At 35.8% G+C, this 24,958-nt stretch overlaps 1 protein-coding gene across 1 annotated transcript in view; it reads right to left on the bottom strand.

The window, feature by feature from the left end:
* DDX60 (DExD/H-box helicase 60) overlaps positions 1-24,958 on the bottom strand; it is a 103,576-nt gene that overhangs the window by 70,028 nt on the left and 8,590 nt on the right. Inside the window, exons 4-10 of the mRNA XM_025385416.1 lie at positions 22,522-22,711; positions 20,901-21,242; positions 16,813-16,929; positions 8,270-8,428; positions 5,928-6,086; positions 2,387-2,528; positions 1,265-1,420 (exon numbers count right to left, since the gene is read on the bottom strand). Coding sequence (XP_025241201.1) covers positions 1,265-1,420; positions 2,387-2,528; positions 5,928-6,086; positions 8,270-8,428; positions 16,813-16,929; positions 20,901-21,242; positions 22,522-22,711 — 1,265 coding nt within the window. The remainder of the gene's footprint in view (positions 1-1,264; positions 1,421-2,386; positions 2,529-5,927; positions 6,087-8,269; positions 8,429-16,812; positions 16,930-20,900; positions 21,243-22,521; positions 22,712-24,958) is intronic.

The following is a 24,958-nucleotide window of genomic DNA, read 5'->3' on the forward strand; positions in this document are numbered from 1 at the left end:
AGGAAAGGAAAGGAAAGGAAAGGAAAGGAAAGGAAAGGAAAGGAAAGGAAAGGAAAGGAAAGGAAAGGAAAGGAGGAAGGAAGGAAGGAAGGAAGGAAGGAAGGAAGGAAGGAAGGAAGGAAGGAAGGAAGGAAGGAAGGAAGGAAGAGAGAGAAAGAAAAGCAAGAGAAAGAAAGGCAAGCAAGCCGGGAAGGAAAGGAAAGGAAAGGAAAGGAAAGGAGGAAGGAAGGAAGGAAGGAAGGAAGGAAGGAAGGAAGGAAGGAAGGAAGGAAGGAAGAAAGAGAGAGAAAGAAAAGCAAGAGAAAGAAAGGCAAGCAAGCCGGGCAGGGAGGGAAGGAGGGAGGGAGGGAGGAAGGAAGGAAGATAAAGAAAAATACCCATGTCTTTTATTTTCAAATGTGAATTCCTTTTATTATTCCTTATTATAAGACAAAGAGTTTGACGATGGAAGCCTCAGAGATTATATATCTATATACATATACATACACATATACACACATATATAGATTTTCATGAAATGAAATAAAAAAGAAGTAGGGAAAATACAGATGGTAATGAAATTATTTGATATGATTACAGTATTCTTTTGGGTCCTCTTTGATTTTATACACACACACACATACACACGAGACAGACAGACAGATAGACAGATACATAGATAGATAGATAGATATTACATATCATGTATATGATGATAATAGACAAATTAATGACTTTGTATTCTATTGAATGTCTGGTTCATGATTCCAGGTAAACCACCATTGCTCTGCCTGGGATCCTTCTGGTGCTCCCTGTGCCTGTGTTTGTTCGGATGCTTTCTTATTTAAGCCCCTGCAACTTGCTGCCTAAAAGAGGCGGAGAGCCCATGTGGCCTTCCCTAACTTTTTCAACCCCTAGGATGTTTTGAGCTTAGCTATAATGATATAAAAAGATGTTTGGTGTCTCTTATTCAGCATCTCAAGTGCTTTACACAAAGAGATTTTTCTGTTGAGCTATAACTGCCATATTGCTAGAAATGGAAGTCACATATGTTTGGCTGTGTTTTTTAATTGAAACAATATTAATTATAAGCAAAATGTAAATCTTCATAATTATAGTCATAGCATACCACTCCAAGGATATAAGAATAAAGGTAATTTATTATTATTATTAAAATTCAAGTACCAGAAAATTATTTATACTTGCAGCATTGAATTAGTGGTATTTCCTAAACATTTTCAGAGGAATAATGTTTTCATTTCAGATTAATTGAGAAATTTATTACCTTTGATTGGTGATGGTTTCTTTTCAAGAAAACAAAATTTTGTTGTTCTCAGAGGAAATGGCTGTCCAACCTCAAAGTCTCTGACCAACTTTGATACGGTATTCCAGAGATATTCATAATCTTTCATAATGGTATCTCCCAAATTCAAATGTAGGCCTACATAACAATTAAAAACACTAAATAGTAGAAGCCATCCACACCCATACAAAGAATCATTAGTCACATTTTGAGTAAATTCATGGAATTCTGAAATACTTTCCACATAGTGAAAGTTTTGGTGACTTCCACACTGGACATAAATGAAAATGGTCACTAGTGTTGACTACGAGATACAGATCGTAAAGTTTATCTTGTTTTTCATTTTAATAACTAAGTATTAACTTTGTAAGTATATTATCTCACAAAATGCATCGTGAACATTTAACTTCTCTTTAAGGTAATAAAAATGTTATGCCACACATAACTTTACAACCAACAAAACAGAATAAAAACTTTAATTTTTGAGAGATGACAAAATTGGTAAAGGATTGTTAAGTTTATATGCGGTTAATTCATTACAATGATTACAATATGAAGGAACCACATCACAGCTTCGATAATGTTCAGTCAGACAGAGTTCTGTCCAAATATGTTTTTGTTTTGTATCGTTTGGTTTTACTATTAGGAAACATCAGAAACCTTACCCTAAGAAAAGATTTTAAAGAAAGAAAAACAAATTACATATAAAAACATACAAATTAGCCTTATCTTTTAGAAAAAAATTAAATTTCCTAAATATCTCAATAGTAGTGAAATAATTAAACTAATTAAATTTTATGAAGAAATATTATGCGTGCATTTAAATGAAAAGTTCAACTTTTGAAATTAACTGAAAATGCTGGACACACAAACATATATTTTCTCCTGAAATACTTTCAATGTAATATTAAGTGAAAAACATATTTTAAAATACAGCATTCCCTCTGACTGCAACTAAAATATTACATACATATGTGAACAAAGATGAAAATAATTGCTATGTTATATGTTGAAAGTACAGAAAAATTATTTTGTAGTTTTAAATTCCTTATAAAGTTTATCTGTGGATGCAAGTATAATGATTATAATATACTGAGATGGTACCTTTTACATTTTCATTTTCATAGTAAAAAGCAATATTCTTCAACAAAAGCTCATCACTTAAGTCAGAAAGGTGAATTAAATTCAGATTCCAAAATTCAAAAGTATGTATATTTCTTAAGATGAAATATTCACACCATTTTTTCTGAAAATTGAAAAGAAAACTAAATTATTGGCAATATTCATATTAGCAATAAACTATAGGGTTCATATGCTTTTGAACTGAAAGGCAGTGGGCAGGGTCATTCCAATTCTTGTTAATGTAAGCCCATTCAGGCTGGGTAATGGTGAATGCTTTACACCTTAAGGAATTAAAGCATAAAATAAAATAAAAACTGATCCAAAAAAGCATTTTGTATAGTTATTTATCCTGAATCAATGAAATCTGCATTTGACTCTTAAAATAGTATTTTTCTCACACTGTTACCCACAGATAGAATCCCAAAGCTACAGAAATACTTCTGCTTTGAAATGTGCTTCTGTTCTTTATTTAGATTTTAATATATTCAGTTTTAACTTTTAGGTCAAAAGAGCATTTTAAAAAAATGTGTTTGAGTGTTCAGGGAACTAGAAGATGCTAAATCCTTCAAACTTTTAAGATTCCCATCCACCTACCTGGTTGGCCTCTATGCTTCAAGATTCAGAGTAAACCTCATGGAACGATCCCTTCCACGATTTGCTTAGTTGCTTTCTCAAGAGGCCTCAAAAAATGTCAAAAATTTCTTTTATTGTGAAAAGATTAGGGGCTACATGAAATTACACTTCACACTACAGAGTGTTACCAAAAATCAGGCATGGAGTATGGGAAAGGCAGGAAGGATGGCTGACTATGGGCTGATCAGCTGTTACTCCATAGGGCAAATATTTGGAAAGTGGACAGAGTGAAGTCAGATCTCAACTTGATCATTCATTAGCTGTGCTCATGGACCACATAGCTGAGTCCAAGTTTTTCCTTTGCAAAATGAGGACATAAGAGGATCATTGTTATGTCTAATTAAAAACTAATGTTTTCTGTTAGCTAAAAGTATAACCTAGACCTTAGTCTCTTAATTATGATCAATAGTGAGCTCTGTTTCATTAAAACCAATGTATTTTCAGTCCTCAACCTATTACTGTCTTCTATAGCAGCTGATACTATTAACCACATCCACCTTTTGAACTGCTCAATTCCTTTGACCTTCAGGAAAACCCATTCTCCTTGATTTTATTCCCATTTATCTAAGTAGTTCCTTCTCGGTGTATTTTGCCAGCGTCTCAACCCATAATTAAGTGTTTAATATTGGAATATTTGAGCTCCCTGTCCTCAGCTCTCTTACCATATCTCTCTTCCAAAATAATTTCATGTCTTAGCAGAGCCTCAATTAACATCCATAGAGTAATGATTCCTAAACTTTATCTCCAGCCCATTCCACCCTTCTAAGTCCAAACCATTATTTCAAATTGTTTACTAGATATCTCCATGTGGACATTTCTTTGGCACTTTAAACTTGATATTTCCAAAAAAAGAAACTCACGATCCTTCCCCACTAACATGCCCTTCATACAATGGCAGCATCCCCACAAATGCTGAAGCCAGGGGTCTAGGAATTATTTGACTCCTTCCTTTCCCTCATTCCCCACACTCAAACACTAAACTTGTCATTCTTCACCTTAAATAACCTTTAAAATTGCCCACTGCTATTCATCCCTACTTACCTCTCGCTGGTCCCTAACACCATCTACACTTACGTGACTGAGGTAACAGCCACCTAATTTCCCCAAATCCCCAGTTTTGCCTCTCCAATGCACTCTCTGCATTGCAAGCCAGGGAAAGTTTTTGCAAATGCAAGTGCCACTCATCTATTTGAAACCATCCAGTGGATCCTCATTGTGCTTCTATCAAGTTACATCTCCATTCTCTTAACAGGGCCTACAGAATCCTATGTGACTTGTCTCTTACCTGCCTCTTCAGCTTCATCACTTTCCCATATTTTTCCTACCCCTGCTATGATAGATGTATCTCAGTTCCTCGGTTATGCCATCCTCAGGATAATTACACATGCTGCTTCATGCCCTAGAATCCAGTTTCATCTTCTCTCCATCCTGCTAACTCCTTCTCTTCCTCCAGGACTTGGGTCACTTCATTTCCCTTCATTTCTTTTTTTTTTTTTCTTTTTTTTTGAGATGGAGTCTCACTCTGTCTCCCAGACTGGAGTGCAGTGGTGCAATCTCGGCTCACTGCAACCTCCGCCTCCCGGGTACACGCCATTCTCCTGCCTCAGCCTCCTGAGTAACTGGGACTACAGGTGCCCGCCACCATGCCTGGCTAACATTTTTTGTATATTTTTAGTAGAGATGGGGTTTCACCATGTTAGCCAGGATGGTCTCAATCTCCTGACCTTGGGATCCACCCACCTCAGCCTCCCAAAGTGTCGGGATTACAGGCGTGAGCCACTGTGCCCCGCCTCTCTTTCTTTCTTAAGAAGAACCATTGTTTTCAGACTATGTTGGATCTTGTTATTATCAGATTATAAAGCATTCTAAGGTTCTGTCCTTATAATTACTTTTAAAATTTAGTATCTGTCTTCTCTGGAAAATGTAGCTGTATGAAGGGGTTGGAGTGGGAAGGGTAAATATGTTTTTATTTTTCTCACTCTATCCCAGTGATTAGCACAATGCACTAAATGTTTGTGGACTGGCTTCCTACTTAATTGGTCATAAAATGCTTTCGCTGAACATTTTCAGTATATATATCATGATCCTTAAAAAAGTTCGTGCCAATTGTTCCTTTAATCCCATTTCTAGCTCTCAAGCCAAAATCAATAACCCCAAATTAAAGAAAAAGGCTTATATACAAAGAGAATAACAGCATCTATAATATAACTATCAAAGTCTTCTAAATATTCCATAATAGAGAAATGGGTAAGTAAACCATGGTACTAAAAGATAACTAGTAGCCATTAAAAAATGATACTAATATTGTGAAAGAAAATAGAAAAACATGAAGGGAAAAAAAATATAGGTATATATAGAGAGCTCCAATATAAGAAACAATAAAACATCAGAAAAATATATGCATTTAAAATAAAAAGAATAAACCAAAATGTTAACAGTTATCCGCACTGATTAAAGTGGTGGTCCTCCAGGGAAGTTTTTCTTCTGTTTTTGCTTCTAGTTTCCTAAAGTCTCCAAATTGTCTCTAAATATTCTCTATAACAGTTGAAAGTAATAAACTACTACACTGATTTCTTCAGTTCCTCTTAAACCACTGTGATCACCAACCATCAACTATGGTTGATAACACAAAAATCTGACCTTGGCAGAGATTTAACAAAGGAAAAACAGAGAGGTTTCTTCCTTAGGTTAGATCTCTATTACGCTATTTGTTAGTTCTCCTAAACATAGATGCCGAAATTGGAAAGTGATTGATGTAGCCCATTAAAGTTTCATAGCCCTCAGGGGGCTAACGGTAGTCCCAAAAAAGGGAATTTTGAAAGTTACTGCAGTTTTTATCTACCAAACATTCAAAACACAAAAATAGTAAACTAATAAAGAATCCATTTACCATTTGTAATAAAGGCTTCATGTCCTTAGCCCAATGGGAAGTGACGACTCTAGCACAAGCTCTTTGAGAAAGAGGCAGATGGAGTAGAAAAACCACAGTGAGACAGTGCAGTTTACACAAATCTTCCATCTCCTGCAGGGTTAAGCAGTTACTGTTCACCTGAATAAAATAAAGAAGGTAAGCCGGAGAACAGCAGGATGTGACACTGGATAATAAGCATGTAGGACCACAGAAGCTGGCAGCCACCTTTGCCGTGCAGGAATCATGAATTATTCCTTTTTTTTTTTTTTTTTTTTTTTGAGACAAAGAGTTTTGCTTTTTCACCCAGGCTGGAGTGAAGTGGCACAATCTCAGCTCACGGCAACCTCTGACCCCAGGTTCAAGTGATTCTCCTGCCTCAGCCTCCCGAGTAGCTGGGATTATAGGTACCTGCCACCATGCCCAGCTAATTTTTGTATTTTTAGTAGAGGTGGGGTTTCACCATGGCCAGGCTGGTCTCAAACTCCTGACCTCAGGTAACCCACCCGCCTCGGCCTCCCAAAGTGCTAGGATCACTGGTGTGAGCCACTGTGCCCAGCTGAATCATTACATTTTTCATTCTACATTTTTTAACTTTCCTTTTCTTTATAACATAAACTCTACTGCATTTATACAGATGTGAGGTAAGTGGAATGGGAAGCTGCCGGCTGAATAGCAGTTAAAATAAAACATTTTTCAGGATTTTTAGTTAAGCCGAACTCTACATGAGCTGATCGAGCAACTAATGAAGTTGTATTTTCACAGGCCTCTACCTTGATGGAGTCACACATTAAATGCTCTATTCCATCCAAGGCATCATATTTTAAATGTAATATTGAAAATGACCAGGGCGAGGACACCAGGACGGTAATATATCTGAAAAATCTGCCCTGCGAGAACACAGGTAAAGAAGTGGACACATCTGACATCATGGGACAAGAACGTCATAGCTATCTTCAAACATTTGCAGGGCTGTCAACAAAGCAAGTGTAAGATTTCATCAGGGCACCTCCAGAAGGCCAAATAGAGTCTAATCATTAGAAATTCCAGAGAGGCAGATTTGACTTAGTATCATTTTTGTGAGAGTGATTTAAAATACTATGTCTAGTTATGAAAAAATGTTTCACTAAAATTATATTCAGTCTGATAATTGGAAAAACAATTATAAGGATGCTAAGTAAAAGATAATGAGCCCTGAACATTTCTGAAATGTTCAGAAACTTCATTTCTCTTTAATATAAATCTTTAGCCAAGAATCCCACAGCAGGTAGATTGTATACAGAATAGTATGTATACACATGCGTCTGAGTGTGTGTGTGTGTGTGTGTGTATGTGTAAACATGCACGTCCATAAGCACATATACGTAGAGACAACTGTATATTGAGGGAAAGAATCCAGACTGGCCAACAGATTCTTAATGGACCCTATTGGCCATAAAGAAGGTTGAAAACTTTAGTATCTCTCCAGCTAGGATGAATGCTAAGACACTACAGTACGAATGTTCTTTTAAAAGACAGTTTGGGGCCGGGCGCGGTGGCTCACACCTGTAATCCCAGCACTCTGGGAGGTCAAGGCGGGTGGATCACAAGGTCAGGAGATCGAGACCATCCTGGCTAACATGGTGAAACCCCATCTCTACTAAAAATACAAAAAAATTAGCCGGGCGTGGTGGTGGGCGCCTGTAAGTTCCAGCTACTTGGGAGGCTGAGGCAGGAGAATGGCGTGAACCCAGGAGGCAGAGCTTGCAGTGAGCCGAGATCGAGCCACTGCACTCCAGCCTGGGCGACAGAGCGAGACTCAGTCTCAAAAAAAAAAAAAAAAAAAAAAAAAAAGGCAGTTTGGTATTGTGGAACCTGCACAAGATGGACCTGAGCTCAATCCACATTGCTATTTAGTACCTTTGGTTTGAAAAACGTTACCTGGACTATTTGAACTTCAGTGTTCTCGTAGGTGGAATGGGAGTACTAATGCCTTTCTCGCAATGCTGTTGTGAGGATTAATGGCACAATGCATACAAAAAGCCCAAAACACAGTAGCATATTAGGCCTCCGCCAAGTGCTAATACCCTGTCTTGTTTCGTTTTCTTTTGGATGCTTTAGACTAAATATATACTAAGTGAAACATCCACATAGTAAAACATTAAATCATTTAATGGCACAGTAAGTGTTTCCTGATAGACACAAGTTTCAGTTTTATTTTTTGAAGTTTATATAAATAAGAGAAAAATATGAAGTACCAAATAGAGGAAATGAAAGATACAAATCAACAAAATTTCAAAAGTGGAGAGAAATAGTATTTCTCAGTAAAGTTATAACAACCACACCTGTTGGATCTCAGTTTCCTGACCGGAGGAGGGCTCTCTGTTTCCTAAAAAGCGATGGTACATTCTCAAGGATAATGAGCATGAGGTAACACAAAAGACACGCCGAATGTCAGATCCTTCTGGCCAGACTTGTGTAAGCATAGAGACAGTCTCGTGTGCCTGTCAAAGAAAAAAAAACTTGTAACGTGTCATGCTATTTAGAAAAATATTTTTGTTCATAAGTGATCTTACTAGTGGGTACTACTTGGCTTAATACATGTGTGACAAAATAATCTGTACAGCAAACCCCCATGACCCAAGTTTATCTCCATAAAAATCCTATACAGGTACCCCTGAACTTAAAATAAAGTTAAAAAAAAGAAATAAAATTGTTCTGAGATGAAAGGAAACCTGTGTACATAGAATAAAAGAGCTCACTGTATAACGAGAGAAACAATGAAATTAGATCCTCATACCATATACAAAAAGCATCTCAAAATGGATTAAAGACTTAAATATAAGACTTGAAAGCGTAAAACTACTAGAAGAAAACATACGAGGAAAGCTCCACAACATTGACCTGGGCAATGATATTTTGGATATGGCCGGCCACAAAAGCACAGGCAACAAAAGCAAAAATAGCCAAATGGGATAGTATCAAAGTAAACATCTTCTGCACAACAAATGAAACAGAGGCAGTCCACAGATTCTGCAAACCATACATTTAGTTATTTATTTATTTATTTAGAGACAGGGTCTCACTCTATCACCTAGACTGGAGTGTAGTGGCCCAATCTCAGCTCACTGCAACCTCTGCCTCCCAGGCTCAAGCGATTCTCCTGCCTCAGCCTCCCAAGTAGGTAGGATTACAGGCACGTGCCACTACCGCCCAGCTAATGTTTGTATTTTCAGTATAGATGGGGTTTCACCATGTCAGCCCGGCTGATCTCAAACTCCTCATCTCAAATGATCCACCCACCTAGGCCTCCCAAAGTGCTGGGATTACAGGTATGAGCCACTGCACCCAGCCAAACCATACATTTAATGAGGAGTTAAGATCTAAAGTATAGAAACAACTCAAACTCAATAGTAAGAAAACAAATGATCCAATTTAAAAATAGACAAAGGACCTGGACAGACATTACTAAAAACACACAAACAAACAAAAAACCAAATGGCCAATAGGTACACGAAAGATATGCTCAGTGCTACTAATTATTCCAATCATTAAGCAAGTGCAAATTAAAACTACAATGAGATATCACCTCACATCTGTCAGAAGGGCTTTAGTCAAAAAGATGAGAGATAACAAGTGTCAGAGAGGAAGCAGAGAAAAAAGAACTCTAATACATTGCTGGTAGGAATGTAAATCAGTATAGCCATTATGGAAAACGGTATGAAACTTCCTCAAAAAACTAAAATTAGAACTACCATACGACCCAGTAATCCCATGTCTGGGTATGTATCCAAAGGAACTGAAATTAGTATGGTTAAAGCAAACTAAATATGGCTTGAGAAGGACTTCATACTTCATATTTGAATCCTTGTGGATAAATTGAAACATAACTTAATAGGTAGACAAGATAGAGAACCCAGTTTACGAGTATGTTCCTGTAACAATCACTGTCTTGGCCGATCCAAGCAGCCATACTTCAACCACTCATACAGTGCTGAGCATTCAAATTGTGTTCAAATAAGGCAAATGCAGAGCTGTAACCAATCCAGCTGTTCTGTACCTCACTTCCAATTCCTGTATATCACTTTATATTTTTTGTCTATAAGTTTGTTCTGACCAAGAGGCACCCTGGAGTCTCTCTGAATCTGCTGTGATTCTGGGGGCTGCCTGATATGTGAATCGTTCATTGCTCAATTAAACTCCTTTAAATTTAATTCAGCTGAAGTTTTTCTTGTAACAGTATGTTGAAGGGATATCTGCACTCCCATGTTCATTGACACATTGTTCACAAAATCAAGACATGGATTAACCTAAGTGTTTATCAACAGATGAACGGACAGTGAAAACGAAGTATATATACACAATGGAATACTACTGAACATTTAAAATGGGGAGAAATCCTGTCATTTTCAACAACATGAATGAAACAACATGAATTATGCTAGGTGAAATAAGCCAAGACAAAGAGCCAAATACCAAATGATCTCACTTACATGTAGAATCTAACAAAGTTGAACTCATAGAGATAGAGAAGAGAAACTCTTCTCTTCAGGGGGTGAGGGGAGAAATGGAGACTTGCTGATCCAAGGGTACAAACTTTCAGATAAAAAAGAGGAATGGGATTTGAGATCTATTATACAGCAGGATGACTACAACCAATAATAATGTCATATATCTCAAAATAAGTGCATAAATTTCAAATGTCTTACAATGAAAAATGATAGGTAAGCAAGGTGATGCATATGTTAATTAGCTCCATGTAATCATGTCATATTGTATACATATATCAAAACCAAACATTGTACTTCATAAATATATAGTTACGATATGTCAATCAAAAAAAATTTTTTTAATTTAAAATTTTTAAAAAGAATGGAGACTATTTGAAAGATAGGAACTACCTAAGGGGACAATTTTCTGAAAGCAGCTTTGGGAAAGAAAAGGAAGCTTTAAAAAAAGGAAGAAGTATCCTTCGGCAACTAAGTGGCAAAAGGGTAAAAGAAGACAAAGAAGAATTTGAGGGCTCTGCAAGTCAGAAGAAAAGCAGATAATCTGAAGATTCAAAACCACTCGCCCACTACCAAAACAAATAAATGAACAAACTAACAAAAACCCCACTAACATGCCTGGACTCTGACAAGCTAGCAGAAAAAGATAACATTAAATTAAATTATATTAAATTAAATTAATTGGATTGGATTAAATTGAAGTACCTTATAACAAACCTCAATATCATTAAAACAAAAGGAAAGTACATAGAGAGTTATTGCAAAAAATAATAGCAGGAAAAAAATTCACACAAATTGTGTGAAAAAAATCTCATCATTACCTCTGAAAGTAATAATAAAAACAGCAACCATAAAGCCGAAGAAATCTCTAAGTCTACACTCTAAACATGGATATACTCAAACAAGCATGAGATCATACAAAAAATGATCTTTTTTTTTTTTTTTTTTTTGAGACGGAGTCACACTCTGTTGCCAGGCTGCAGTGCATTGGTGTAATCTGGGCCCACTGGAACCTCCACCTCCTGGGTTCAACAATCTCAGCTCACTGCAACCTCCACCTCCCAGTTTCAAGCGATTCTCCTGCCTCAGCCTCCTGAGTAGCTGGGACTACAGGTGTGCACCACCATGTCCAGCTAATTCTTGTATTTTTAGTAGAGACGGGGTTTCACCATGTTGACGAGAATGGTCTCAATCTCTTGACCTTGTGATCCACCTGCCTCAGCCTCCCAAAGTGCTGGGATTACAGGCATGAGCCACTGCACCCAGCCAAAAAATGATCTTTGTTCAGCAACTGATAAACAAAAACAGAGTTGGAAAGAAAGAAAGAAAGAGAAAGAAAGAGAAAGAAAGAAAGGAAGGAAGGAAGGAAGGAAGGAAGAAAGAAAGGAAGGAAGGCAGGCAGACAATAAATAATTAATTCAGCAAAATAATCTTAGAGAAATGCAAAGCTATCCAGAAATAAAGAATAAGTTACAAGATGCCCAAAGGAGAATAATCTCAATAAAATTTAATGAAGAAAGGTAGGAAAACAACCAAATGACATAAAATAAAAACCAAAAAAGGTCAGAAAAATAATAGGGGAAATGAAAGACAGAAAAATATTTTTATCATTACACATCTTTTCAACAACAAAACTGGGCCAGGCACGGTGGCTATAATCCCAGCACTCTGGGAAGCTGGAGCCAGGAGCCCGAGACCAGCCTGGGCAACATGACAAAAACTCACTTTTAACAAAAATTAGACAGGTGTGGTGGCGCAGGCCTGTAGTTCCAGCTATTCGGGAGGCTGAGGTGGAAGAATCGCTTGAATCAGGGAGGCAGGGAGGTTGCTAAGATCACGTCACTGCACTCTAGCTTGGGCAACAGAGCAAGACTCTGTCTCAATGAAAAATAATAAATAATAAAATGATAGTAATAATGATAATTTAATAATAAAATTAATATTTTAAAAATAATAATCCAAGAAAACCCACTATACACAATAAATGAGTGCTAGAGGATACTGAGAAAAACTGAAACCTCAGAAACCACATAGTGAAAGGTAAAATAAGGAAACAGAGAATTGAGATTATTCTTTTTATAAAAATGGTACAGCCCAAAGGGAATTACCATAACGAAACATGTAAAACAGACCAAAGTTTAAAATTGTTTAAATGAAATAACAAAGAATACACATCTCATAATTAAAGAAACTTAACAAACACACTGGAATATAAATGCCTATAACATATTATAGAATCAAGACCAAACGTATCAGTCATATCAGTACATGTAAGACTTACCTATAAAAGAAAAAAATAATTTCAACTTGGACTGCATTCCATATACAAGACACACAACTAAAACAAAGTGATTCAGAAAGACTAAAAACAAAGGAATGGACATAATTCTACCAGGTAAATGGAAACGAAAAGAGAGCAGAGGTTAGTATCTTTATATTGGGCTGAGTAGAATTCAAACTCAAAAGCATTACATGTGAAAAAGAAAAGCAGTCTTATTCTAAAAGCCATAATCTATAATGAAAAGATATCCCTTATGAAAAATTATCCAACATATAGCATGGCAACCAACTTTGTGAAATAAAAATGACAAAAGATAAACTCTATAGAGAAACTCACCTATAATAACAAATTTTAATACACAAGAGAGACAGTTGGACAAAAAAAATTAAGTTAAGGGATAAAAGACTTAAACCACCATAATGAACAGAGTAAACCTTATAAATCAAACTACATTGTGGTGATAGGGAATCTTCATTTGTCTTAAATGTCCCCAGCACATCCATAAGAATTAATTATATGTTAACATCTTCCTAATACAATAAAGGCAGTGGGAAAAACAAGAAATTTTAAAAATTATGAATGTAGCCGGGTGCGGTGGCTCATGCCTGTAATCCCAGCACTTTGGGAGGCCAAGGCAGGCACATCATGAGGTCAAGAGATCGAGACCATCCTGGCCAACTTGGTGAAATCCTGTCTCTACTAAAAATACAAAAATTAGCTGGGCGTGGTGATACGAGCCTGTAGTCCCAGCTACTCGGGAGGCTGAGGCAGGAGAATCACTTGAACCTAGGAGGCGGAGGCTGCAGTGAACCGAGATTGTGCCACTGCACTCTGTCCTGGTGACAGAGCGAGACTGTCTCAAAAAAAAAAAAAGAAAGAAAAAAAAATTACAAACATGCTTTAATCTGGAACTTATAAACATTTCTATTCAGTCAAACTTGGGTGAAAGGAAATACAAACTGAAATTACAGAATTTTTTTTTTTAATGATAAAAACAATTTACAGCATAATCTATGGGATATATTTAAAGCAGTGATTCAGAGGAAAGTTTATTTCACTAAATATGTTTAACAATAAAAATAAACGAATTTTTAAAATGAGTAAGTTCCCAGCCCCCCAAAAAATCTAAAAAGAAACAGCAACATAAAAACCAAAAAAAGTAAAAGATGAAAGCAGGCACATAATAAACTAAAAAATCAATAGATCTCATTAATAAATCAAAATTCTTGGTTTTAAATAACTTAAAAACAGACAAACCACTAGCTAACTTGATCAGAAAAAAAACAAGAGAACTCACAAATACACAAAATAAAAATTAATAGGGAAAGTAATTATTGAAACAGAAGATAAATCACAAAAGCCTACTTCACAAAGTTCAATGCAAATACACCTGAAAACTTAAGTGAAATCAATAATTTTCACAGAAGAATAAATTACTAAATGTGACCCCATTAGAGTTAACAAGCCCAAAGAAGTCAATTGCCATGGAAGAAATACAGGAAATTAATAAACTACCTCACAAAAAAGCACCAGGACCATATAGCTTCACAGATGATTTCTATCAGATCTTCAAAGACTAGATAATCCCAATGATCTATACACTATTTCACAATATTGAAAAAGAAGAGAAGACATTCTAATCTTTTTTATGAAGAACATATCACACTGACATCTAACCAGATAAAGGCAATTCAAAGAAACAAAATTACAGAAATATCATTCATGCATACTGATGCAAAAATTCTAAACAAAATATTAGTAAACAGAATCCAACACCATATTAAGAAGCAATACACCATGACTAAGTTGGATTTATTCCAGTAATACAGAGAGGCTTCAATACTGGGAAAATCATTAATACCCTATACAATACTAATAAAACTGAGGAGGAAGAATCATACAATTATATCCATACTTTTAATAAACATTCATGCATTTATGATAAAAACACTAAGAAAATAGAAGCTATGGCTGGGCGCGGTGGCTCACGCACTTTGGGAGGCCGAGGTGGGCAGATCACGAGGTCATTAGTTCAAGACCAGCCTGGCCAACAAGGTGAAACCCCATCTCTACTAAAAATACAAAAACAGGCCGGGCATGGTGGCGGGCACCTGTAGTCCCAGCTATGTGGGCAGCTGAGGCAGAAGAATTGCTTGAACCTGGGAGGTGGATGTTGCAATGAGCTGAGATCACGCCACTGTGCTCTAGCCTGGGGGACAAAGCGAGACTTCGTCTCAAAAAAAAAAAAAAAAAAAAATATATATATATATATATATATTTGCTATGATCTATGTGTTTAACACCAGAATATGTGTGTGTGTGTGTGTGTGTGTGTGTGTGTGGTGGTGGTGGTAATGTTTCCTATACCTTTCACATACCTTTCAAAATGAACATAATTAAAAACAACCAGGAAATAGGTGGGAGGGACCCAAGATGAAATACAAACACTAACCAATGAATGTAACTGTATTAAATAAGAAAGGATAACATAACCACACCAAAGGAGGTAGATGAAAAAGTCACTAACCTGAATAACTTCGGAAACAGTGTATTAACATATTCTATGGCTACAGTTAAAAGAGAACTACACATAAACATTATAATATCATTGACTTTTTCTCACAGGGTATGGTTAGCAGTTACAAAATTACTACACAGAGGGAAATAATAGACATGGGGGCTCCAAAAAGGGGTGGGTCAGAGGGGAGTGACGGCTGAAGAGTTACCTGCTGAGTACAACACTGGGTGATGGGTACACTAGAAAACCACACTTCAACATTATGCAAGATATTCATGTAACAAACCTGCACATGTATTCCCTGAATCTATAAAAATCAAAATCAATAAAATAAAATAACTTCATGTGTGTATTAGAACTGAACAAATAAGTGAATATATTGTAGATAATGAAAGCTGGATTTCTCCTGATTGAAGAAAGAAATTAAAAATAAAGAAAGAGGAGGGGTAAAATAAACCATTATGGATTTGAATCCTAGTTCCATTTGCTGAAAAGTCCTAGTAGCAATGACACTCCAGTAGCAATTCACCAACAAAGTTTTCAGATCTGAACTTCTAAATGCCTTCTTCCTTGGCAAAGTAGTTAATATCAGGGGTGGGGCAGGGAAAATACAAGATGAGACCCAACCATCTTGTGATTTCAGAAAGTTAGAAAGTACAGAAAGATGAAAGCTTGTAAAAGAACACAGGCGCCAACCTAAAGGTGCTTCTAATGTTCAAACCTGGAACATGTTGAGCTCCAAAACAATTACAATGTTGGATTCTAACCTGTAATATAAAATAAATATATTTATCCATACTGACATAAACAAATAAATGGCAGCACTAGGACAGCTGTCCCTTACAGTGGAATTCCAAGGAAAGAGTGAAATAAAAAATCACCATTTGGCAAAATCATCAATAATCATTGTTGCAGACAAGATCTGCTATGGACATTAAAGTGAATCAACTAAAGTTTCAGAAGAAACAGGGTCTGCATAGTCACAAAGCATGTCCTTAAAGATTTATTAACTACAAAGGGAAGATAGTAACCTCACAGTAGAGAAAACTGTCAGGCACCAACTTAACCAATGCTCAGACATATTCTTAGGATGCACTGAAGACCCAAGATTAATTCAGTGACATTCTAGCTGAAGATGTATAACCTCATTCCAATCAGGAGAAAACATCAAAGAAGTCCAAACTGAAGGACATTCAGAAAATAACTGATTGGTAGTCTTCAAAACCTTCAAGGTCATGAAAGACAAGAAAATACTGAGAAACTATTACAGACTGGAGGACACTCAAAAGTGTGACTGACAACTGAATGGATGTGGTATCCTGGACTGATCCTGAAATAGCAAAAGGATGCCAGTGGAAAAGTCAGTGGAATTGGAATAAGTTCTAAAATTTAGTGAACAGGATTAACACAATGTTAATTTCATGGTTTTTATAAATGTCCCATATTTAAGATGTTAACATTAAGATGTTAACATTAGGAGAAGCTGGATGAGAAGTATATGAGAACTCTGTACGATTTTTGCAACCTTTCTATAACTAAAAACTTAGTTCAAATACAAAGCTTTTTAAAACGTTTTGTTACCTCTTCCATAATATTATTCCATTTTAAACTTCCAAAAAGAGGTGCTAATGCTGAAAGCTTAAATCTTTTCAACTGGTTAAGCAGGGTTACGTAAGCATCTTTAAAGTTCCGTTTATTCTGTAAAATAAAGAAAAATCAGAAAAATTGTTATAAATAAAATAAGTAGTTATTTTCCAACTATAGAAAAGTACATATTTTAGATATAATTATGTTACAATATATTTCTAAGGAAAAAATATGCCAATGTAATTGTAAGTTTAAACCCCATTGAACATCACTATTGTGTCTTTGAAAGTTAATTTTTGCCTAGGAATATAGTATATTTTGTTTTTTAACAGCTTCATAAAAGTATAATTAACGTAACATAAAATTCATTCATTTTGTTACAATTCAATAGCTGTTAGTAAATTTATCAACTTTGGAACCAATATCACAATCTAATTTTAGAACACTTCCAGCACCCTCCAAAACACCATCATCCCCATTTAATGCCATATATTTTAACAAATTTCAAACATACACATGAATAAAAGACAGTATAACCCCCTTTCACGTACCTATCACCCAGTAGCAGCCATTTTCAATATACATTGTATTTTTAATCATATTTCAAATAATCCTCAAATTGACTAATAACATAACTTCTTTAAGGTGAATATTCAACAAATTAGAAATAGATTACTTTAACAAAAATTAAATTCTTCATTAAAAAATTTATTCGGCCAGGCGCAGTGGCTCATGCCTGTAATCCCAGCACTTTGGGAGGCCGAGGCGGGCGGATCACGAGCTCAGGAGATTGAGACCACCCTGGCTAACACGGTGAAACTCCATCTCTACTAAAAATGTGAAATATTAGCTGGGTGTGGTGGCGGGGGCCTGTAGTCCCAGCTACTCAGGAGGCTGAGGCAGGAGAATGGTGTGAACCCGGAAGACAGAGCTTGCAGTGAGCTGAGATCGCACCACTGCACTCCAGCCTGAGTGACAGAGAGAGACTCTGTCTCAAAAAAAAAAAAAAAAAAAAAAATTATTCTTAAGGAAAGATTAGACAGGATATGTGTAGGTACTCTTAAAACTCAGATTTAGAAATTGCTCTAACAGAGTAAAATGAGATAATTAATAACAGTACTTCCTCCCAATATAAAAATGAATCCCAGGGCTATTCCTGCTCAGAGTAGGCAACCAGAGTTGAAAATAGTTTAATAATAGTCATGAGCCACATAACAACACTTCCTTCAGCCATAGACCACTTATATGTCGGTGATCCCATAAGATTATAATGGAGCTGAAAAATTTCTACTGCCTAGTGATGTCATAGCCATCATAACGCCACAGCGCAATGCACTACTCAAGTGTTCATGAAGCTGGTGTAAACACACTTAGTGTGCTGACAGGCATATAAAAGTACAGCATAGGCTGGGTGCGGTGGCTCACGTCTGTAATCCCAGCACTTTGGAAGGCCAAGGCGGGTGGATCATGAGGTCAGGAATTCGAGATCAGCCTGGCCAACATAGTGAAACCTCATCTCTACTAAAAATACAAAAATTGGCCCAGCATGGTGGTGCGTGCCTGTAGTCTCAGCTACTTGGGAGGCTGAGGCAGGAGAATTGCTTGAACTCAGGAGGTAGAGGTTGTGGTGAGCCAAGATCGTGCCACAGCACTCCAGCCTCCGCGACAGAGCAAGGCTCTGTCTCCAAAAAAAAATAACAAAAAAAGTACAGCATATACAATTATATACAGTATATAATACTTGATAATAACAAAAATGACTGCTACTGATTTATCATTTACTGTACTATACTAATTTTTTTATTATTATTTTAGAGTATACTCTTTTCACTTATATTTCAAAAACAGCTGCCAAACAGCCTCAGGAGGCCCTTAAGGAGGTATTCCAGAAGAAGGCATGTTATCATAGAAGATGACAGCTCCATGTGTGCTATGCCCCTGAAGACTTTCCAGTGGGACAAGATCTGGAGGTAGAAGACAGTTGCTGTTGATGATCCTGACCCTGTGTAGGCCTAGGCTAATGTGTGTGTTTGCATCTTTTTTTCTTCTAAGAAAAAAGCTTAAAAAGTAAAAAGTATATATTTTAATAGAAAAAAAGCTGATAGAATAATGATATAAAGAAAGGAAGTCCAGGCACAGTGGTTCACACTTGTAATCTCAGCATATTGGGAGGCTGACGTAGACGAATTGGTTGAGCCCCAGAGCTTCAGACCAGCCTGGGCAACATGGCAAAACCTTGTCTCTACAAAAAATACAAAAATTAGCTAGGCATGGTGGTGTGCACCTGTAATCCTAGCTACTCTCTAGGCTGAGGCAGCAGGATCACTTGAGCCTGAGACGTGGAAGCTGCAGTGAGCTGTGATCATATCACTGCACTCCAGCCTGAGTGACAGAGTAGATTCTATCTCAAGAAAAATAAAGAAGGAAAATATTTTTGTACAGTTGTATAATGTGTTTGTACAGCTGTCAAAAAATTTTAAAAAATTAAAATTCACAAAATAAAAAATTACAGTAAGCTAATGTTAATGTACTAAATTAAAAAGTATTTTTAAAATAAATTTAATGTAGCCAAAGTGAATACTGTATATATTAATAAAATCCACAGTGGTGTACAGTAATGTCCTAAGCCTACACATTCACTCACCACTCACTCACTGACTCACCCAGGGCAACTTCTGGTCCTGCAAGCTCCATTCATGGTAAGTACCCTATACAAGTGTATCATTTTTAATCTTTTATACCATTTTTGAATGTGCCTTTTCTATGTTTAGATATGCTTAGATACACAAATAATTATCATTGTGTTACAATTACCTAGAGTATTCAATACAGTAACATGCTATACAAGTTTAGCCTAGGAAGAGTAGGCTATATCAGATAACCTAAGGTGTCATAGGCTATACCATCGAGGTTTGTGTCTGTACACTAATGATGTTTACACAACAGTGAAATCATCTAATGATGCATTTCTTGGAATGTATCCATGTGATGCATGACTGTACTAACTAAAGCAATACAAACTATCTTATTTTATGGCAACCATGTGAATGTTTCCAAATACATGAGGAGTATGACACAATTCTCAAACAGTGACAAATGTTAATTGTCTGAAAAATGATTTTGATGAATTAAAGAATGGCCTTCGTATTCACAATTCACCATCAGTAGTGAAAAATAAGCAGAAACTAGATGTATTTATAACTTTATAAATAAATTTAGTAATTTATAAATAACTGTATTATTTAATGTACTAATTTTATTAATGTACTGTTACTGTATTATTTTTATAATTTATTATGTAAATAAATTTATTATAATTATTTCTATTATATATTATTGTAGCTATTATTTATTATTTTATATATAAATATAGTAATTTATAAATACATCTGTATGCATATTTACTCCCAAAATTTCAATACAGTAATTGTCAAATATACTAATGTATCAAAATAATAACATCATGGAATTCGAACTCTAAGAACTTTGAAAATTCTCCTATTGATTACTTAATAATAAGAAATAAGCTTATTTCAGTTATTTTCCTTCTTTATTGACCATCTCCATTGTTTTCTTATTAAAGGCTACCATATTAATAGCATTTGTCAATATGTCTCAGCAACAGGGGCATAATTTTGGCCTAATTCCATGCATTTCTGGCCTTCATTACCTTGAGGTCAATATATTATGCAGTGGTTAAGGACATAGGGGCTTGAGTCAGATTGTGTCTTTTCAAATCCATGTTCTACTATTCATTTGGTGTGTTTGGTGAGCAGATTACTTATTCTAGTATCTATTTCATCATCTGTAAAACACAGACAATACTCACACCTACCTTATAAGATTGATTTTAAGGTTAAATAAAAATTATTCATGAGAAATACCAAGCACAATTTTATAACAATAAGTGTTTGATAAATGACTGTATTCGTATTATTATTATTTACTTAATATTATTAATTGTTATACCTATCTGTTAAACCTCTGATAATTTTCTAGAGGAGCAGGAGAAAAAACTGAGTCAAGTAACTTAGAACATTTTGAAAATTTCTAGAAGAAATTGTCTTTTGGATATGAATTACCTTCTGGAAAAAAATCTGTTGTCTGTACATGCTTGGAAGAAGGTACGCATAAAGGCGAAGAACATCAGATTCTTGCCCTGAGGAAAGTACAACATTGACCTTCCTTGCCCAAGAATGAATGATTAAAAAGTTGAAAAGGTGTGTTTGTAGATCGTTCAGGCCTTCATCTGCAACTATCAGGAAATATGGGTAACTCTCCTCCAAGAAACTTCCCCACTCTTCTGATAAGCATCTCGAAAATGTTGTTCGAACATCAATGGTGGTATTCTTCTGAAGATGAAGAATTAAAGCAGTTCTCAAAGAAAGAAGTTCAGGGAAGTTGAAATAGGCATACTCGGCATCCTGTGGAGGAGGAGGTGAAGTACATTTTATTTCAAAATTATCATTTAATCGTTTAGTTGGCTAATACATCATTAAAGGCATGGAAGGAATAAAATCCAACAGTTTTGTTCTGTCTGATGGTCGGGGAATAGACCCTTAAACTCTGACTACCATCTTACAGATATTTACCGAAAAAAATCGCAGCTTGGATTTAAATGCATGTGTCTCCTTTAAGCAGGCACTTAATACTCGGAGCTCATCACACTTACCCTTCCCGCTTTCTAATTCTTTTCCTCTCTAATTTCATTTAGAAAGAAAAAGAATAGAAAGCAAGTGGTAGATATAAATCATCTGTATCAGGAAGCTGAGGTGAACCACTGCGTTCTAGAGGATTGCTCCAGGTTACTGCAATCCTCCTTAAGCAATAGAGATTGTCTCGGCATAACAAAATTAGGGCAGCCAACTAGATTGTAAACATTAGATTGGAAAACTAGCTCTTTATTCAAAACATGGCTGGCGAGCATTCAGCCATGTTCAGAAATGTAACAATTGAGACTGCAAAATGACTGAAAAGACCCATACCAAAGCTCTTTACCTTTAGATATAGGATTAGGAAGGGTGGTAGTGGTTATACATATCTTTATTTGAAATTGTTAAAAACTATATTAATTATATTCATAATAAAAGAGCAAACCAAAAATAGTCTTATTTTGGAAATACCTAAAACAAACCATAATAAAACATTGATTATTATTGTTAGAGACTGGGTCTCACTCTGTCACCCAGGCTGGAGTGCAGTGGTGTGATCATGGCTCACTGTAGTGTCGAACTTCTGGGCTCAAGTAATCCTCCCACCTCAGCCTCCCAAAGTGCTGGGATTACAGGCATGCACCACTGTGCCTGGCCAACAAAGCATTATTAATGACTGTCCCTAGACTCAGATATATTTTCCTCTGGGCTCCTGTAAATTGCCTGCTGAGTTTTCAAAACAGAAGTTGTTCTCAGAGCAGGAGAACTAGAATCCAGAGTTCAACTGGGCCACTATTGAGGAGCTTTCTCATCCTCTCTCATGATCCCGTGTCCTTACAATAAAGTTCTCTTCATTCAAATAAAATGTAATCTCAAATGTGGTGATTTCTGAATACTGAGATTGTGGGTCATGTTTTCTCTTCTTTTCTTTCAATTTTCTGAACTTCTATAGATATAATTTACTTTGTAATAAGAAAAAATATATAAAATAATTTAGGAAATTTTAGTTTTAGTTCTCATATTATAAAAAAGAACTCAACTGTCATGTTACCTCGAAGAAAACTATGGTGAATTGTCCTCCTTTGCTAATAAGATCCACAAGATAGCGTTCAACCAGATAGAAGAAATGAAGGTTCTGCCCAGGCTTAAATGATATCTCACAGATACATGTGATAAGTAATGAATCCCCATCAATCAAAAAAAATTCAGATTCAACAAAATCATTGAATAAACTGGAATATCTAAAATGAAAAACAGTTAAAACAAAAATCACAGACACATTAAATCATGTTCCAAAAAGGCAGCGTTCTTATTAGCTCATTATCATTATCATCAACAGCTAAATTTGCTGAGTTGTCTCATGGCAGTGTCTACACTAAGGCTTTTCAAATATATCTACATTCACAACTATCCTTCACAGGAAGAAGGCAGGATTATCCACATCTTAGGCTCAGAGAGAGCAAATTATCCAAAGCCATATGGCACAGCCTGATTGGACCATGAATCTAGTACTTGTACCCTGCATATAAACCTAAATTATATATATTTTCTGCTTAATCAAACTCAGCCCCTTACAAGTGGATTCACTGATGGCTATTGACAAATGAAGCAAGAGGAAACTGTTTCCATTCACTATCATACAGCTCTGAAAGTGCTGTGTTGAACAATCATATATACATATATATAGTAGTGTACATAGTTCTATATACTGTTATATATAATACTCTATACTATATACAGATATATATTATATATAGATATATAATACATAGATACACACTGATATAAATACTGATATATATATACACTGATACATATATACTACATATTAAATATATTAGAAAAATTTGTGAAAATTTGTTACTATTTGAAAAAACTCTCAAGCCATGTAGCCTACAAATACAAAAAAAAATTTAAGTTAGCTATGTCACGAATGCATAAAGTATATGTAGTCTATTTTAGCATTTACTGACATAAAATATACACAGATCTATTGTAAAAGTTAAAAATTATCTAAATTTATGCACACACTTATAGACTATACATGGCACCTGTCAGAGCTGAGAGAAATGTAAATAAATGTTAAGCTGCACTATTAAATCATAACTGCATAAAATTAACTCTAGTATATACTGTACTACTGTAATAACTTTGTAGCCACTTCTTGTTGTATTGTGGTGAGTCAGCAGTTCTTCTTCAGTAAACTTCTCTCCAAACACAGTAAAAAGTGATCTCTCAAGGTTCTTGCGTATTTTTCATCATGTTTATTGCAATATCATAAAACCATGGAATTCATATGAAGTGCCACTAGTGATGCCAGAAGTGTTCCCAAAAAGCAGAGCAAGTTATGACATTACAAGAAAAAGCTGAATTGCCTGATGTGTGTCATAGATTGATGCTTGCAGTTATAGTTGACCACCACTTCCAGATAAATAAACCTAATGTAAGGACCATTGTAAAAAAAAATGTTGTAAGAAATTAGTGAAGGCATTGTTGCAGCAGTCATAAAAATCTTGCATTTTTTTGTGAAAGACCTTTTTATCTCACATTGAAAATAGAGCTTTTATGTGGGTGTGGGATTGTCTAAAAAGGCATATTTATAGACTCTAATATGATTCAAGAAAAAGCAAAGTAACTATAGGACAAAGCAAAAGGAAGACGAAATATCTAAAGCTGGAAAATCTAATAGCAGCACAGTATGGTTTGATAATTTTAGAAAGAAGTGTAGCTTGAAAAATGTCAAGATAACAAGAGAAGCAGTTTTAGCCAACTAAGAGACAGAAGGAAATCACTGAGGGGAAAGGATATTTGCTTGAATAGGTTTTTTTAATGCAAATGAAATTATTCTGGAACAAAAAAAATCAAAGTCACAAAGAATATTTATTAGTACAAACGAAAAGCGAGCACCAGGATTGAGGGCAGGAAGGAATAAGCTAACTCTACTGTATTGTGCAAAGGCAGTTGGTTTTATCTTCAGGCCTGTCTTTATCTGTAAAGTTGCCAACTCCTGAGACCTGAAGGGAAAAGATAAACACCAGCTGCCAGTCTTTCAGTTGTACAACAAAAAGTCCTGGACAACAGGACACGTTTTCCAAATTAGTTAAATTGATACTTTGTCCCTGAAATCAGGAAGTACCTTGCCAGCGAGGGACTGCTATTCAAAGTTCTTTTGATATTGCACAATGTCCTTGGCCACCCAGAACTCCATGAGTTCAACACCAAAGATGCTGAAGTGGTCTACTCGCCCCCAAACAAAATGTCTTTAATTCAGCCTTCAGATCAGAGTGTCATAAGAAGCTTCAAGGCTCATTACACACAGTAATCTATGGAAAGAATTGTCAATGCTATGAAAGAGAAGCCTGACAGACAGAATGTTGTGAACGTCTGGGGGGATGGCACCATTGAAGATGTCACTATTGTTACGATCCACTCCCACTTAATAAATACATTTTTGCCTCCTTATGATGTTCTTAACTTTCTATACTAAG

This window comes from Theropithecus gelada, chromosome 5 (assembly GCF_003255815.1).
Source record: "Theropithecus gelada isolate Dixy chromosome 5, Tgel_1.0, whole genome shotgun sequence".
NCBI classification, from domain to species: Eukaryota; Metazoa; Chordata; class Mammalia; order Primates; family Cercopithecidae; genus Theropithecus; species Theropithecus gelada.